Source organism: Peromyscus eremicus, chromosome 23, assembly GCF_949786415.1.
Source record: "Peromyscus eremicus chromosome 23, PerEre_H2_v1, whole genome shotgun sequence".
In the NCBI taxonomy this organism is placed as follows: Eukaryota; Metazoa; Chordata; class Mammalia; order Rodentia; family Cricetidae; genus Peromyscus; species Peromyscus eremicus.
The window spans coordinates 42,729,883-42,747,279 of record NC_081438.1 but is presented as its reverse complement, the minus strand read 5'-3'; the positions used below and the strand labels follow the sequence as shown (position 1 = coordinate 42,747,279).

The 17,397-nt window shown below is 46.6% G+C and overlaps 1 protein-coding gene across 1 annotated transcript; it reads left to right on the top strand.

Annotated features, from left to right (window-relative positions):
- The first annotated feature begins 14,135 nt into the window (after positions 1–14,135).
- LOC131898424 (CD209 antigen-like protein E) lies at positions 14,136–17,161 on the top strand. The gene is made up of 8 exons (XM_059249579.1): positions 14,136–14,175; positions 14,309–14,389; positions 14,486–14,569; positions 14,926–14,988; positions 15,271–15,348; positions 15,581–15,732; positions 16,157–16,269; positions 16,625–17,161. The coding sequence occupies exons 1-8, from the start codon at positions 14,136–14,138 to the stop codon at positions 16,764–16,766; spliced, it is 753 nt and encodes a 250-aa protein (XP_059105562.1). The 3' UTR covers positions 16,767–17,161.
- The last annotated feature ends 236 nt before the right edge of the window (positions 17,162–17,397 follow it).

Here is a 17,397-nt window from a genome sequence, read left to right as displayed (position 1 = left end):
ATCACCTCTCTTTCAAATGACATCTAGAACCCTTCCAAAGTACCAAATGAAATCTCAAATCCTATCCGATGTCCTTCCTAACATGTTTCTGTCAAGATGCTCCGTCAGCACTGACGTGTACATGTCCTCCTGGAAATGAGCCAGAAACTGAGATTTTTTTTCCCACCATAGATGTGCTTTTTTTAGTTAAAAAATATTTTATTAGCCGGGCGGTGGTGGCGCACGCCTTTTATCCCAGCACTCGGGAGGCAGAGCCAGGTGGATCTCTGTGAGTTCAAGGCCAGCCTGGGCTACCAAGTGAGTTCCAGGAGAGGCGCAAAGCTACACAGAGAAACCCTGTCTCGAAAAAAAACCAAAAAAAAAAAAATATTTATTTATTTACTTAGTGTGTGTGTGTGTGTGTGTGTGTGTGTGTGTGTGTGTACCTGTAAGGGTCAGAAGAGTGCATCAGATCCCTTGGAGCTGGAGTTACATGTGATTGTGAGTCACCCAATGTGAGTGCAGGGAACCAAACTTGTTTCCTTTGGAAAAGTAGCAATTGCTATAATGAGCCATCTCTCTAAAATTGTTAAATTTACAGATAATTGTGTGTGTGTGTGTGTGTGTGTGTGTGTGTGTGCGCACGTATGCTCAAACTAAGCATGTGGAGGTCAGAGGACAACTTGTGGAAGGCAGTTCTTGCCTTTCACCATGTGGGTCTGGAGATCCAGCTCAGATTGTCATGCTTGGTGGCAAGCACCTTTTCCCACTGAACCATCTTGCTGGCATCCTGACATTTGGCATTTTAATCATTGGTAGTATATAATCCAGTGACACAGGAACATTCCTGCCGTCACACAAATAGCAACTATCTATTTGCAGAATATTTGTCATCTTCCCCAGAGAAAACCCAAATCCACTTAGCTCTCACACTTCATTACTGCTTCCTCCCAGGGCCCAGAAAATGGAACCTGTTTTCTGTCTCTCTCGATTTCCCTGTTCCGGACAATTTACACCAAGGGGATTATGTTATTGAAGTTTGTTTTATTCAGTTCAGATAAAAAGTGCAAACAGAAGTCTGGAGATGGCTCTGTGGGTAAAGGTGCTTGCTGCCAAACCTGATGACCTGAGGATTCCCAGGTCACACAAGGCGTAAGGAAAATGGACACCGCAGGTTATCTCTGACCTCCATGTGCTTGCTGTAGCACATGTACAGAGTTCATAAATAAACATAATTTTAAAAATTGCAAGAAGGTAAACCATAGCTCCCTTTGTGTTCACAGCTCTGAGCTTTGATGTGGGAAGCTCTCAGAGTTATCGGCTTTCCTTGCTGCTCTCCAAGTAGCTGAGGCCAGCAGGATGTGCGGTTGCCAGCAGCTCCATCTGCTCTCCCAGAGATAGAAGTCACAAATACGAAGAAAGCTATGACTACATGGGAGAGGCTCTGTCTGGACTTCTATAGCAGCATGAGGGGATGCAGGGCATCCTGGATGAATGGGGCCACTGCTGCTCAAACAGGACAAGAAAGGTGGACTGACGTGCAGTGTCCCTGGGTGGGGGAGTATGTGTGACAGTTAATGTTGTCAGCTTGATGGGATCTAGAATCACCTAGGAGACAGCCCTGGGCACACCTGTGAAGGGTTGTCTAGATTAGGTTAATGCAGGTGGGAAGGCCTGTCTTAACTGGGCAGCAGAGATCCTGAATTTAACAAAAGGAGAAAGCAGGTTAAGGGCCAGCATTGTTCTCTCAGCTTCCTGGCCGTGGGTCCAAGGTGATCTAGCTGCTATGCTTCCTTCTCCCTGCCCCTTTTCTCTTGCATTGCCTTGGACCTGGTATTTTGTCCCATCAATGGGACAACTAGTCAACCAAGTCAAGGAGGCTCTCCTTGAAGATTCAATCGGCTCTCTGAAGTCATCCAGGGAGAGCTGTGCGTTAGATAGTCTAATTTACACTGTTGAAGCAGCCCCTAGAGCAGATTTTGGGCACCTGCTTTCTAACTGGAGGCAGCAGAAAAAACAATGTGCCCTTCTAGCCTGTCTTGGTTTTTTACAGAACGTGATCTTTTGTGCGTGGCTTCTTTCATTGAATCTCATGTTTACAAAGTTCATCTAGGGGCTGGCTAGATTGCTCATCAGGTAAAGGCACTTTCTGTGTTTTAGACAGTTCCTGTCAAGGAAACTGTTATGAGTCCACTGCCGTTTGTTGTGGTGATATTTTACTTGTGCACTCCAATAAAACTTATCTGGGGGTCAGAGGAAAAAGCCAGCCACTATATTAAATATAGTGGCCAGGGGATGGTAGCACACACCTTTAATCCTAGCATTCAGAAGGCAGAGATCCACCCGGATCTCTGTGAGTCTGAAGCCACACTGGGAACAGATCCAGGAGTGGTGGCACACACCTTTAATCCTAGTATATACAGGATTTAATTCTAGTGAGTATATAGGAAGTAGGTCTCTCTTGGGCTGAGGATTTCCTAGATGTAAGACGTGGCTGGCTTGCCCTCTGATCTTTCAGCTTTCACCCCAATATCTGACTCTGGGTTTTTTTTTTTTTTATTAATAAGACCATTTAGCAATTCGTCTTACAGTTTGGTTTACTCAATTCAGATAAAAAGTACAAAAAGCTGCCATCAAATTAGTTCAGAGAGTAAAGGTGCTTGCTGCCAAGTCTGATGGAGTTCAGTCTCTAGGACCTGCAAGTTGTAAGGAGAGAACCCACTCCTGCAAGTTGTCCTCTGACTTCCACACATTGGATGTAACATGTGCATGCCACCCACAAAACCAAAGTTTATCCAAGCTATTTCTTTCCATGATAGAAAATATAATTTTGCTGGCTGGCATTTTTTCTTTTAGCATATTAAATAGATTAATTCACTGCTTTCTCACCGCCATGTCTTCTCAAGAGAAGTCAGCTTATTATAGTTACAAAGTATGAAAAAAAATTTTTTTAAGGCAAGTTTTCTCTGTGTAGCTCTGACTGTCTTGGAACTCACTTTTCAGACCAGGTTGGTCTTGAACTCATAGAGATCTGCCTGCCTTCGGCTCCCGAGTGCTGGGATTAAGGGATGTACCACAACTGCCTGATGACAATATTATTGATTTATTTATTAAAAGTTTTTTATTTTACATATCAACCAGAGTTTCCCCCTCACTCTTCTCCTCCCATTCTCTCCCCTCCCCTCCTTCCCATTCCCTCCATCCACTCCTCAAAAAGGGTAAGGCCTCCCATGGGAGTCAACAAAGCATGGCGTATCAAGTTGTGTCAGGACTAAGCCCCTCCCCCCTGCACCATCTCACCATAGGGGTAGGTTCCAAAAAGCCAGCTCATATGCCAGGGACAGATCCTGATCCCACTGCTAGGGGCCCCACAAACAGACCAAGCTACACAACTGTCACCCACATGCAGGGGGCCTAGTTCTATCTCATGCAGGCTCCCTGGTTATCTATCATCAGTCTAGAGTGTGAGCTCCCACAAGTTTGAGTCAGCTGTCTCTGAGAGTTTCCTTATCATGATCTTGACCCCCCTTGCTCATATAGTCCCTCCTCCCTCTCTTCAACTGGATTCCCAGAAATATTTTAAAATTACATTTATATATGTATTTGTGTTCCATGGCATGCATGTAGAAGACAGAGGAAAAGTCAGGTCTTTCTTTCCACCACTTGGGTCCCAAGAATCTGACTCAGGTTGTCAGGCTTGGCGTTTACCTGCTTGGCCATCTCATAGCCCCAAAGTTCTATTTTGATAATGACGATAACCTCTGGGAAGGTCTTCATACGTATGTGAGTGACTGTCCTCTGAGACAACTGACTGCCATCTGCAGAGTCCAGTGTTGCCCTCTTTCAAAAGGATCATCCCAGCTGGGTTTGTTGACTGTTTATACTCCCCCCATGGAGGGGTAGGAAGGGTCACAGACCCTGACCTGAGTTCCTAGCTGTCCCTACCACTTGCTGTGTGCATCTCTGCCTCAACTGCAGGTGGCCTGGAGGAGAGGCTAGAGTATATAGGCCAGGGAAGAGGGAAGCCATCATCCATGTTGAGTAAAGGCTTTTGACTTGAGGTCTGTTGGGGGAAGAGCACCCACACCCCTGTAAGTAACCTCTGCTCCATAAGGAAGCCCAATAAACTCACTGATACCCCAGAGGAAACGCTGGTGTTACTGGTGTATCTTAGGAGGAGGTGTAGACATTGTTTATGTGTTGTCCTGGGTGCATTAAGGGGTGCTGTGTCCTTCTGCTTTCAGACAATCTCCAGAGCATCACGATAATGAACAGGCTGAACACACTCTTCCTGTTCTCCATCTGGCCTGGGCAGATGAGGCGTTCACCTGGGCCAAGCCTGTGGGATCTGCTGCTTGCTGATCATTCTGTTTGCAGTCTATTTAGGATGACATAGTGGTCAAGCTTATTGCTCTCAGAGGTGCTACCTGAGGCTGTGTGGGCTGCCTCCAGAGTGATGACTCTGATATATATCTCAGATGATTCTAATCCGCAGCTGTCCCTGGATGACTTAATAGACTTCAGATATCCCCAATTGCATATTCAAGGAGAGCCACTTTGTCTCAGTTACATCGCTGTGTCTGTGACAAAATACCCTGGCAAAGGAAACTTAAGAGAGAAAGATATTTTTGCTTACAGTTTGAGGGTACAGACCAACATGATAGGAAAGGCATGAAAGGCAGGAGCTTAGGGCAGCTGGTCACATTTTATCCATAGTCAGCTTTGATGAACGCTGGAGCTCAATTCCTAGGGGCTCAATGCCCAGGACCAAACTCAGGTCGTCAGGCTTGGCAGTAAGCACCTTTACCCACTGAGCCATCTCACTGGCCCTCACGCTTTTTGTTTTTTTTATTTTTTTGAGACAGTGTCTCTCACAGAGCCTGAGAGGCTTATCAGTGCAGCTAGACTGGATGGTTGGCAAACCCCAGATGCCCTCCTCTCCACCCTCCCACTCTACAGTGCTGGGATTATAGACTCGACTGGTGTGCCTGGATTTGAACTCAGGCCATCATGCTTGCCTGGCAAACACTTTACTGACTGAGCTATGTCTCCAGCCCCATTGCTGGCTCTCACTTTCAGGGGTTTTGTGTTGGCTTCAGTTTGGGGAGAGGCAGCAGCTTCCTCTTCCACTTTGGGTTCCATCTTGGTAAAAGGTTGCAGTTCTTTTAACGAGAGCACTAATTCTCCTTGAGAGGATTCTCCCCTTGCACTCCCCACTTGATGACATCACTTTGAGGGGTTAGGATGTCGACGTGTCAGTTTTAATGGGACCAGTCAATCCATCACTTTCCTTTACCAATCACGGCACTGCCGGGCAACCAGCTAAGAATGAGCAGACTTTTTGGCTGTGGTGGCACATGCCTGCAATCCCAGCACTCAGAAATTGAGGCGGGGGTGGGGATTTTGGATCAGGAGTTCAAGGTCATTCTGGCATACAAATGCAAGTTCAGTTGAAACTGAGCTGCAGGAGACCCTGTTTCAAAAACAAACTAGAAATTGGCAGGTTTGGGGACAGCTGAAGATGTAGTTCAGTTTTGTAGACTGTTTGTCTAGCATGCCAAACCCTGAGCTCCAGCCCTAGCACCACACAAATCATGTGGTGGAGCTCTTTTGTGACACTATTCCTGGGGAAGATGGGAACAAATGTCTCCAGATAGGAAACCAATGACAGTCCAAAGTAAGGACACCACTAAAGTGTCCCCAAGTGAACCAGTAAGTTTTGTTGGGATTCCCTTTGAAATATGGGTGAGGCATTACTTACAGGATCATAAATGACTCAAAGACAGCTGCATCACCAAATCCCACCCCAAGATAGGTGACAGCTCACAAATCTGGGAATCTGGATCACATGGCACAGCCTGCAGAAAGCTCACCAGGTTAGAGCAGAGGCTCATGGATTGAGCCCTTTCCAGGTAGCTCAGCTGATCTTTGTTTCTTCTGGACTGTTTGGCTGGTCTCTGTTTCTTTCAAGGCTGTTCATTGTGTCTGAGAGTGTCTCAGTAGTTTTTACTGTTTATATATGTTTGGAGATGGAAAGGCCTAATGAATTTTATTAGTTCCAGGGACATCAGTTAATCTTAAAAAAAAGTGATTACAGAAAATTTTCACACCCCTTCTGTTGGGCCCTGACCCCTGTTCCTTGGGGAACTGTTGCCTTGTTTGCTGACCTTGATCAGATGTCCTCCCTATGCTAATTCCCTGCCGGTTTCATTCCTCCTAAACAGCTTACTGGAGGTTCCTTGTTTGCATATCCTGCATATTGGTGTAAACAGCTTAGATGCTAGAATGTAGAACATCTGTAGCGAACTTTTGCCCTCCCAGATTCTTCCACTGTGCTGTAAGCCTGTATTTAAGGCCTCCTCCCTCCTTCAATAAAGGGCATTCTGCTGAGACGAATGACCCGCTCTGTCTTGTCTCTGTTTTAATCCTCAGCTCGCTCGGACATGGTGAATGGTAGTAGTGCAGGTGCTGCACCCTTCCAACCAACCTGTGAGGACAACCTGTAAGAAGTCACGAACTGGGAGGCAGCCTTCTGCATTCATCACATCTGCTTGCGTCTTGACCTTCAACTTCACAACGCCCAGAATTGTGATAAATATGTTTGCATCCCTGAGCCACTCAGGCTATAACATTTTGCTGTAGCACGCATCTTATTCTCCCCCTGGTTGCCATGATAAAATACCCTGACAATGAAGTAGATGATAACATCCTTTTGCTGAGGATACAGCATATGTTGCTTTCCAGGACACAGAGAAGTCAAGTTGAAACGGACCTGAAGACATCCTCTCTGCCAGCTTTCATAGAGCTGCAGGGTGCTATACAGACTGCTGGGGAAGAAAAGTCAACAACTGTTTCACCCAGTGGCAAGCCCTGCATGCTATAATCCCGACCTACCAGGCCAATGTGCTAGTGTTATATGAAGGTTAGGGGAGCAACCAGCCACTTTCTGATTGGTTTTGAGGCATGATCCACAGGAGGCAATTCATGTGCAATGTTGTAAACTTGGTCAAAAGCCCATGGCTCTGGAGGCCATAGACCCTAGGAAAGAACATGTCACCGTTGTATTGCTAAATATAGTCAAACTTCTTTACAAATATTTATGCTTCTGCCCATAGATCAGTGCTTCTCTCAACCTTGACCAGAAAGACTTCTTTCTGCTGTGGGCAGCAGTTAATACATTGAGTTCTAATGGGTCAGAGTGCTGAGAGTTAACTGACTATTAAGTGCTCATCCAGAAATCAGCCATCTAGATCAGTACCCCACCCCCAAACTCAGGGAATACTGTAGAAGAAAGGACAGAAAGAGTTTAAAAGCTGAGAGATGGGAAAGGGCGCTGTGAAATGTCTTTTGGACATGGCAAGGTCATTGCAGGCACAAACTCACTGCAGCCATGGATGCCTATATGGGACCTGTGCAGGGTCAAGTCAAGAAGATCAGCCAATCTTCCAGTAGGCGATCATAACTGGACTGGACTCAGTGGGAGAGAGGAGGAATGGGGGGCGTGAAGGAGGGAAAGGGCGTGTTAAAGGTGCCTGAGGAGGTGGAGGGGGCTCTACAGTATGTTCGATAGTAAACAACACATTACTGTCTACAACATCTATTGTTCTACAAGTGTGCATTCCCCAGGTTTGATTGTGAATGCACTGTTTGTTTGAAGCCCTGGATTGAATATGTAGGCCAATCTGGCCTTGAACTCACAGAGACCCACTTGCCTCTACCTCTTGAGTGCTGTGATTAAAGGTGCGTGCCACATTCCTGGCTGAAGCTGGTTTGCTGTTTCAAACAGCGTTAGGAATATATACCCTCTCAATGTGTTCACATTCTCTTTCTCGCTGTTCAATCTGTCTTTATTATTCTCTTCATTCACTCATGAACAGTTATTATTAACCCTCAAATGCCTCTAGGTTTTTGTCCTACACATTTTTTCCTTTTTTTTTTCATTTTACATACCAACTACAGTTCCCCCTTCCTCGCCCCTCCCCCCCCCCCCCCCATCCATTCCTCAGAGAGGGTAAGGCCTCCCCTTGGGGAGTCAATAAAGTCTGGCGTACCAAATTTAGGCAGGGCCAAGCCCCTCCCCACTGCATCAAGGCTGAGCAAGGTATCCCACCATAGGGAACAGGCTCCAACAAAGCCAGCTCATGCACCAGGGATAAATCCTGGTCTCACTGCCAGGAGCCCCACAAACAGATCAAGTCACACAACTGTCAATAACACCCAGTGGGCCTAGTTCTGTTCCCTACAGGTTCCCCAGCTGTCAGCCCAGAGTCTGTGAGCTCCCATTAGCTTGGGTCAGCTTTCTCTGTGGTTTTCCCCATCATGATCTTGACATCCTACCTCCACCCCCCACCTCTGCTCATACAATCCCTCCTCCCTCTCTTCGACTGGACTCCAGTGGCTCAGCCCAGTGTTTAGTTGTGGATCTCTGCATCGCTTCCATCAGTTATTGGATGAAGGGTCTATGATGTCAATTAGGGTCAATAAGATTACAGGGGAACGCCAGTTCAGGCACCCTCTCCCGCTATTGCTAGGAGTGTAAGCTGGGGTCATCCTTGTGGATTCCTGTGAATTTCCCTAGCACCAGGTTTCTCCCTAACCCCATAATGGCTCCCCCTATACAAGCTATCTGTTTCATTGTGCTTCCACTCTGTCCCCCAACTTGGCTCTTCTGATCCCTCATGTTCCCTGTCCTACACATTTTAAAAGCACTTATTCCAGGTGTGTGTATCTGTTTTGTACAGCTGCTGTAAGAGATGCTCTCAGACTAGAGGACTAAAACAGCACAAACTCACACTTAAAGCTTCTGGAACCTGGCACTTCCTTTGCTCTTTCGCTTGTTCTCAAAAAGAACCACCGTGGTTGGTGGGCAGGAGGCCGGCAATGCCCAGCTCTTTGGCATTCTGGTCAGTTAACCTAATCTGAAACTGCCTCATAGACGTGCCCAAGGCTTGTTTCCATGGTGATTCTGGTTCCTGTCAAGTTGATAATCAATATTAACCATCACAGAAGGTCAGCTCATGATAGTAGATCCTCATAAATGAGACTCCAGAGAGCTGCCCAGACGGCTCCATGGTAAAGGCACTTGCCACCAAGCCTGACAACCTGAGTCCCATCCATGGAGCCCACATGGAAGAAAGACAATTGACTCCTGCAAGTTGTCTTCTGCCTTCCACCTGCCTGCTGTGCACACAAGTATATTCTCTTTCTCTGTCTCTCTTACACACACACACACACACACACACACACACACACACACACACACACACTAAATCAATAAATCAGTCAATAAAAGAGACCCCTGAGTTGGTCACAGTGGCGCACGTCATCCTAGAACTCTTGGCCAGCCTGGGCTACATGAAACTCCGTCTTAAAAAAAATTTAAAAAGAGACTCCAGGGACTGAGGAGCTGACTCGACATTTAAGAGAATAGAGGGGATGAGGTCCCTGTAGTCACAGATAAATACCAGTGGAACCAGGAATGTTAAATGTTTAGGGGTGTATCATCAATGGAGGAAATAAATCTGGGTGTGGATGTTGTTAATGACCTGGTCATCTTTGCTATCTGCAGAGCCAGACCTTACCAAATCCCCCAGAATGTTCATTCCAGACTCTCCCTCCCTAGATCTTTATCTTTGGCTCCCAGTTAACAGAAGCCATCCTTAGGGGAGATGTCACATGTCCTTTATAGCCTGCTGACCTCTATGCTATTTTGGTCAGAGACCACACCAGATCCTAGGCCCTTAAGCTATAGAACCCATCTTCATGGTCACATGTACCTTGCAAAGGAGTTTCTATATTCACTCCTTAAGCTTGATTGTGCACCTGGAATTGGACTGATTGTTGCCTGGAAACTTTTTTCCCCCAAATTGTACTGTGTTTAAATATGCTGGCAATAAATCACTACCTGGCATCAGACTCTCTAGAAGTTTGATCCAGACTAAGTTGGGCTGAACTGAGTTTACATTCTCACCTCTTTTTGGTTCATTTTCCTGCCTGCCATGATGCTTGCAGGGACCTCAGCAAAAACCATATTGCTCTTTCAGAAGATCTGCGTTCAATTCCCAGCATCCACATCAGGTGGCTCACAACTGACTGTAACTCCAGATCCAGAGACTCTAACTCCCTCTTCTGGCATCTGCAGGCACTTAACTCATATCACAAGTCCACGTACATATGTACATAGTTAAAAATAATCTTTTTTTTTTTTACCAGCATGGACATTTAATTGAAAATTAACATTGTTTTAAAAATATTAGTGCATGGTTATATAAAGTGATTGGTTACATAATGACATTAAAAATTTCTCCTCCTTTTCTCCATCTAATCCCTCCCATGTCCTCCTCAAATTAATAGCTTCTTTTTCTTTACTATTGTTACATATATATGTATGTGTATGTGTAAATATAAATATGACCTGCTGAGTCATTTTTTTGTTGTTTGTGTGTATGTGTTTTTTCAGGGCTGACCACTCTGCAGTGGACAACCAATAAAGGAGCTCATCCCTCAGAGAGGCTAATTCCCATTCTCCTAGCAGTCATAATTTGCCTGTAGTTCTTTGTCTAGGGTTGGGATCCCATGAAAATTTCCCCCTTACACATTAATATGCCATCGATATTGCCATTGTTCCAACTTGTGTATGCAGTCATTTCTAGGAGAGACTATTTCACAGCAGACTTCTGGGGATTCTGGATCTTACAGTCTTTCCACCCCCTCTTTGGCAATGTTCCCTGAGCCATAGATGCAGGAGCTGTGATGTAGATGAACCTACTGGTTTCCTGTGATGATCTGTAAAGCTGTAAAGAGAAGCTTTCTTGATGAGGGGTGGTAGCTACACTCATATCTGAGGATTGGAGCTGGGAACCAAAGATGAAAGAGACCATGTGTCCTTTGCCTTTTGGGTCTGGGTTGCCTCACTCAATATACTTTTTCTAGTTCCATTAATTTGCCTGTGAATTTTATGATTTATCTTTTTATTTATAATTGAATGGTATTCCATTGTATGTATGTACAGATTTTCATTATCTATTCATCTGTTGAAGGACATTTAGTTGTTTTCATTTCCTAGTTATTGTGAATAGAGTAGCAATGAGCATGGCTCAGCACGTATCTGTGGAGTAGGATGAGTCCTTTGGGCATATTCTCAGGAGTGGTGTAGCTGGGTCATAAGATATATATATATCTTTATTTTATTTTTATATATATATATATTTAGCTTTTTTAGCTTTTTTTAGCTTTTTGAGGATTCTCCAAACTGGTTTCTGTAGTGGCTGTACCAGCTTGTGTTCCCACCAACATTGGTGAGAGTCCCTTTTCCTCACAGCTTCAGCAGCATTCGATGTCAGTTGGTTGCTGATCTTAGTCATCCTCACTAGGGTAAGATGAAAATCTCAGATAGTTTTAATTTGCATTTCCCCAATTTCTAAGGAAGCCAATCACTTTTTGCCTTATTTTTCAGACATTTTTATTTCTTCTGTTGAGAACTGTTTAGATCCCTAGCCTGTTTTTTAATTGGGTCATTTGTTTCCTTGACTCTTTTTTTTTTTTTTTTTAGTTCTTTGTACATTCGGGATATTAATTCTCTGTCAGCTGGCAAAGATTACCTCTCATTCTGTGGACTTCCTCATCAGTCCACTGATTTTTTCCCTTAGCTGTGCAGAAAATTTTTAGTTTTATGAGGCCCTAGTTATCAACTGTTGGCCTTAATTCCTTGGCAAATGGAGTCCTGTTCAGAAAGTTCTTTCCTACAGCTATATCCTGTAGGGTTGCCTATGTTTCCTTCTAGCAATTTTAGTGTTTCAGGTTTCAAATTGAGGTCTTTGATCCATTTGGAACTCATTATTTTATGGGGTCATAGATACAGGTCTAATTTGATTCTTCTGCATGTGGGCATCCAGTTTTCCCAGCACCATTTATTGAAGATACTGACTTTGTTCCACTGTGTTATTGGCCTCTTTGTCAAATATTGGATGAGTGCAGTTATGAGCAGTCATGTGTAGCTAGTCTTTCTCTGTCCCACCAGCCAGCTTCCAAGTAAACGACACAGAGACTTCTCATTAATTACAAAAGCTTGGCTGATAGATTAGGCTTCTTTCTAACTAGCTCTTATAACTTAAATGAACCCATTTCTATTAATTTACATGGTTCCCTGGGGCTTGTTCAACCTCATCTATGTCTATCCTGCTCACTCTGTATCTCATGGTATCTCCCTGTAACTCCCCCTTTCTTCTTCCCAGTGTCCTCTCTGCCCCGAAAATCCTGACTAGGTATTGGCCATTTAGCTTTTTATTAAACCAATTGGAGTGACAAATCTTCACAGTGTACAAAGATTATTCCACAACAGTCATGTTTGGGCCTTCTATTTTTTGGAGAGGGTTTTTGTTTTTTTGTTTGTTTTTTTTTTTAAAAGAGAGACCCCGGAGAACTCCCTGACCCCTTCCAGCCATTGAAGACATGGTAACAAGCAGTAATTGGAGTGCCATGAAACAGCACCACCAGATGCCAGCTGCAGTTCCAGTCCTGGAATATGGGGATGTTCGGTTTTATGTGTGTGCTTGGAGTTACAAGTGTTCCGTGATCTCACACATTTTCAGGGTGGTGTGACTACTGCCATGTTCCATTGTCATGATAGAGGAGCCTCATCTGGGACTGACACCTTGTGAAATACTTCCCTCAAAACTGTCGAGGACCACAGCCCCACTGGAAGCACTGAGTTTCAGCAGTGTTTGTCACCTGGGAGGGACAGAGAAGATAACAGGTCAAAGGTCATCTTAGAAAGGCCAGAGTGGCATCTACTGTGATGCAGCACTGTTCCTGGGGAGAAGTGAACAGACACCTATGTATCTGAGATAGGGAATTAATGACAGACTGAAGTAAAGACACCACCACAGTCTACCTGGGTGAGCCAATGAGTTGATTGTGGTTACTTATAGGAGCGTGTATCCGTGGTTACTCATAGGAGTGTGTATCAGTGGTTACTCACAGGCGTGTGTATCCGTGGTTACTCATAGGAGTGTGTATCAGTGGTTACTCATAGGAGCGTGTATCCGTGGTTACTCATAGGAGTGTGTATCAGTGGTTACTCACAGGAGTGGAAATGATGCAGACAGCTGCATTCTGGTGAGCTCACCCCAACACGAGTTAAAGTTTGGACAACTGGAAGCCAGAAGCACACTGCATAGTCCAGGTCAGAGAACGTCTTTTGTAGCCAGCTCGACTAGTCTGAACCTCTTCTAGGCAGCTCAGCTGGCCTGAAGGTGTCTCTCAGCAGTCCTTCCTGCTTATGCACATGTGGGGAGGGGCCTGGTATAGCTGCTGAGCTTCAGGGATTTCCTGAAGCTTTTGAGTTATATATTGTGGAGTTTTAAAAGGCTTCTCTAAAGGACGTAATGTTTCACTTCTTTTAAGAGCATCCCGAGTCATGAGAAGCTTTACTCCAAGGTGGAATGTTCTTTTCAGCATTGACAAGATAAAAACCATCTCTGAGCAACTGGACACCAGAGACCACTCTGCCCTCAGAGCTGAGCTAGCGGAGTTGTCACACGATGTCTGAAGCTCCATCACCGGCATCTATCATTTGCACATGTTCCTCTGCATGCCAGTAAACTTCAAATGGAAGACAGAGACACTATTCTATTTCACAAAGGAGGAAATAGAAACTCCTGTATGGTGATGGTGGAAGTTCCTGTACTGGGGGTGAATTGTAGAGGAATAACTTGACAGAAGCTGGGATCACCTGAGGGACAGGCTACTGGGCAAGTATAGGGAGAATTATCTCAATTAGCTGAGGTAGGAAAGCAGTGTGGGTGGTGCCATTCCCAAGGCGAGGGATCCCAGACTGTATGAAAAGGAGACAGTGAGCTGACGACTGGCATTGCTCTCTACTGCCTGCGCGTGCACTGTGACTGACTGCTTCAAGCTCTTGCTACTGAAATACACAGCGCAGCTCCAGCCCCACCCCAGCACCTTCTCTTCTAGCTGTGCCAAGCAATGCCTCTCTCCCCACACTTTTCCGGAGTGAGGATGTCCCCATCCTGTTCCCTTTTTTTCCTCCTGAGTCAGAGAAGAGTGGACTTCATGGGGTGCTTCAGAAGGCCATGGGGTTATATAAATCCCAGGGCAGACAGGAGGTGGAGAGGGGGAGTCAAGACAAGAAGAAGATGGCAGGAGAGCCAGAGACCCAGCAGCCAAAGAACCATGGTGAGGCTGGGCACCTCTGGGTACTGTCAGGAGGCTGGGCCAGGATCCAGGGTGATATGTGCGTGGCCTCCAGCTTGGGGTGAGGGAGGTGGCCGAGCTTTGGAGGTCAGCTGCTGTGTTCTGTCCCATTCAGAGGAGGAGGTCACATTTGGAGGCCAGGGGTTTGCTGAGAACAACCCTGAGGGTCTCACTTGCAGATCCAAGAGCATGCCAGGTACTGGGGTGACTCAGGGGCAGAGGTGTCGGGGTCCTCTGCAGAACGAAGACAGCAGGGCAGGACCTCAGCTCTGCCCATCTGCCCATCCCTCAGAATGTCTGACCCGGGTGCCCTGGCTTCTCCTGCTTCTCATGTCTTTGGGCCTCTTTGTGCTGATGTTGGCCATCCTGGTTCAAGGTCAGTCAGGGCAGGGCTGGGGAAGGGGGACTGGAATGTGGAATCCTTTCAGGTGGTTTTGTGTTTTGCTTGTTTGTTTGTTTGTTTTTGGGGGTTGTCTTTTCTTCTTTTACTTTGTTTACTATTTTATTTTTTGCGATTGTTAAACAAGAACTCCAGCATGGAACACTAACTGAGCTTTTAGATTTTCCCTCTGGGATGACCCTTGCCTAGCCCCCAAATTCATCAGAGCTGGGACATCTAAGCCGCACAGTTCTCATTTCACCCGTGAGCAGGGACAGCTGACTGTCCCTCTCTGAAATGGGGCCATCAGTGCTCATAGAGGGTGTGGGTGTGCCCTTCCTTCTCTCTTGCAGTTTCCAGGATTCATGCATGCCCACAGGGACAGACCCCAGATCAGCAGGGGAGCTCCAGCTTGGGTGAGGGGCAGCTGGGGCTCTGAGGGGGAGAGGACTCTGGGGCTGTGTGAGTGGGCAAGCATGGGCACAGGCATGCTGGGGGTGTGGCAGGATATGGGAGGCCATGGACCTGTGTCAGGTCCTGTGTGCTGGCAGTGTTGGGACTAACAGGGTCTGAGACTCAGTGTCCTGGCCTGTGAAATGGGCTCCTGGGGTCACTGTGACCACCAACAGTGATCTTGGGGTCCAGCTCTGCACCAGGAACACAGTTGGTGCTTAATTGTTGCAAACCTCTTCTTGTAGTTGCTGTTCCTCCTGAGCAGACACACTCCAGCTTGGAGCAGATCCAGCAGCAGCTGACTCAGATCAATGCCTCACTGGGTGAGGCTCCAGGGCCTGAGTTAGGAGGGAGCTCAGGGGTCATCAGAGGGGGTTGGCATCTGCCTTCTGGGCTTCCACCGAGGCAGGCAGGATAGAGCACAGGGATTGTGGTCCGGGTTTTGGGAGCACTGGCTTGGTAGCCGAAATAGAAGCCCAGGAGAGCCAAGGCAGAGGGGAGAAGAGAACCCAGGCCCTGAGCTCATGTGTCCCCACTGCACTGTTCACTCTGCAGCTGGCCTGTGCCGGCCCTGCCCCTGGGACTGGGAGCTCTTCCGGGGAAGCTGCTACCTCTTCTCCAGGACTCTGGGCAGCTGGGAAGCCTCGGCCTCCTCCTGCCAGGATCTTGGAGCCCACCTGGTGATTATCAACAGTGTTGAAGAGCAGGTGAGTGGGGCCACATCAATCCTACCACTTTGTCCTAGGCATTGGATTCCAGATGGGAGGCTGTGGGACATGGAGGAGATGCAGTCAGAGGGGGCTTCCTGTAGGAGGAGGCACAATGGAATGGGGAGGTCCTGTAGGGGAGGAACACATGAGAGGTGGGTTAGGTGTGAAGGGAGTCGGAGGAGCTTTGAAACATCATGTGATCCTCTTGGGACACACCTCTGAGCTGAGATGTAAGTGAACATATTCCACACGTGTGCACTTTGACCTGCACCCATGGCATGCATTCCCCAGCCGGTCCACACAACTCGACTAACAGCACTAGGCTTGGGAGCAGAAAAGCTTGTATGGGAGGCAGGGAAGAGTGGGTTATGGATGGATGATGGCATCACAGACCTTTCTCTGGACTGCTGCATCCATTCAGAGATTCATGAAATACTGGAATGTGAGGAAGAACCAACGCTCCTGGATTGGCCTCAGTGACCTTAGACGTGAAGGTTCCTGGCAGTGGGTGGATGGCACCCCTCTTCAGCTCAGGTGAGCTCTCTGAATCCATGACTCAGAGAGTAGCTGACAAGGAGATGACCCTCACTATAAACACAGCCTGCACTGTTGAAAACACTCAGAGAGCATAATAACTACAGTCCCATGTCACCTCGGCATTCTCACCCCCCAGCTTAAGTCCAAAATCCAGACTCCTCATTTTTGCTTTGCTGGGCTGATTCTGGTGGTGGTGAGATTAGAGCCCACATTTTCTTAAAGCTGTTCCATGCACTCTTACTGCCTGGCTCATGGTTTTTTACCATGGAAGACTCTGTCCAGGTCTTCTTTGCTGTTTATGGGGTGGGTTCTGTGTGTGATGGCTGTCTCTGATGACTGATGATGTTTGCAGCTTTTGGAAAGAAGGGGAGCCCAACAATGATGGGGATGAGGACTGTGTGGAGCTGTTCACAGATGACTGGAATGATAATAAATGCACTGAGCAAAACTTCTGGGTGTGTGAGCAGCCCTCGACTCCCTGCCCTCATCACTGACGGTCTGTGCTTCCCCTGGGCGTGCAGGCAACTCAGGGGCACTCTGCTCTAGTTCCAGCCACCTTGTTCATCCCCAGTGTCCCTGCTCTGAGTCCTTAGGGATCCAGAGAGTTCCTGAGACACCCTCCCCTGCAGCTCTTCCCTCTTCTTCTATGGATGATCTCAGTTGCTCTTCTCTGCCCATGAACCCCCTCAGTAGAGTCACACACGTGTGTCTGGGCTGTACCTCAATGACATGCAGTGTGCTGATCATGAGTGGGTCTCTGAGTTCCATCCTCAGCACTAAAAGAAAGAATGAACAAAAATTCACATGTGGTCTGATGTGTTCCATTCAGTAGATTGTCTATTTCTGGACACTGTCTTCACTAATAAAGCTTTGAAATGTCTGATATTAACTAGGATATTAGTGTCTACATTATCTTTTGGTTGTGAAGCCCTTTTCTTTTCTTTCTTATTTTTGGTGACAAGAGTCTCATGTACCTCTGGCTGGCCTTGAACTCAAAATGTAGATCAGGCTAACCTTGAACTCACAGAGATCTACCTGCCTTTGCCTCCTGAGCACTGGGGTTAAAAGTATGCAGCACCACACCTGGAAGAATCAGGTTTTTTTTGAGTTTGGGAATATACACCC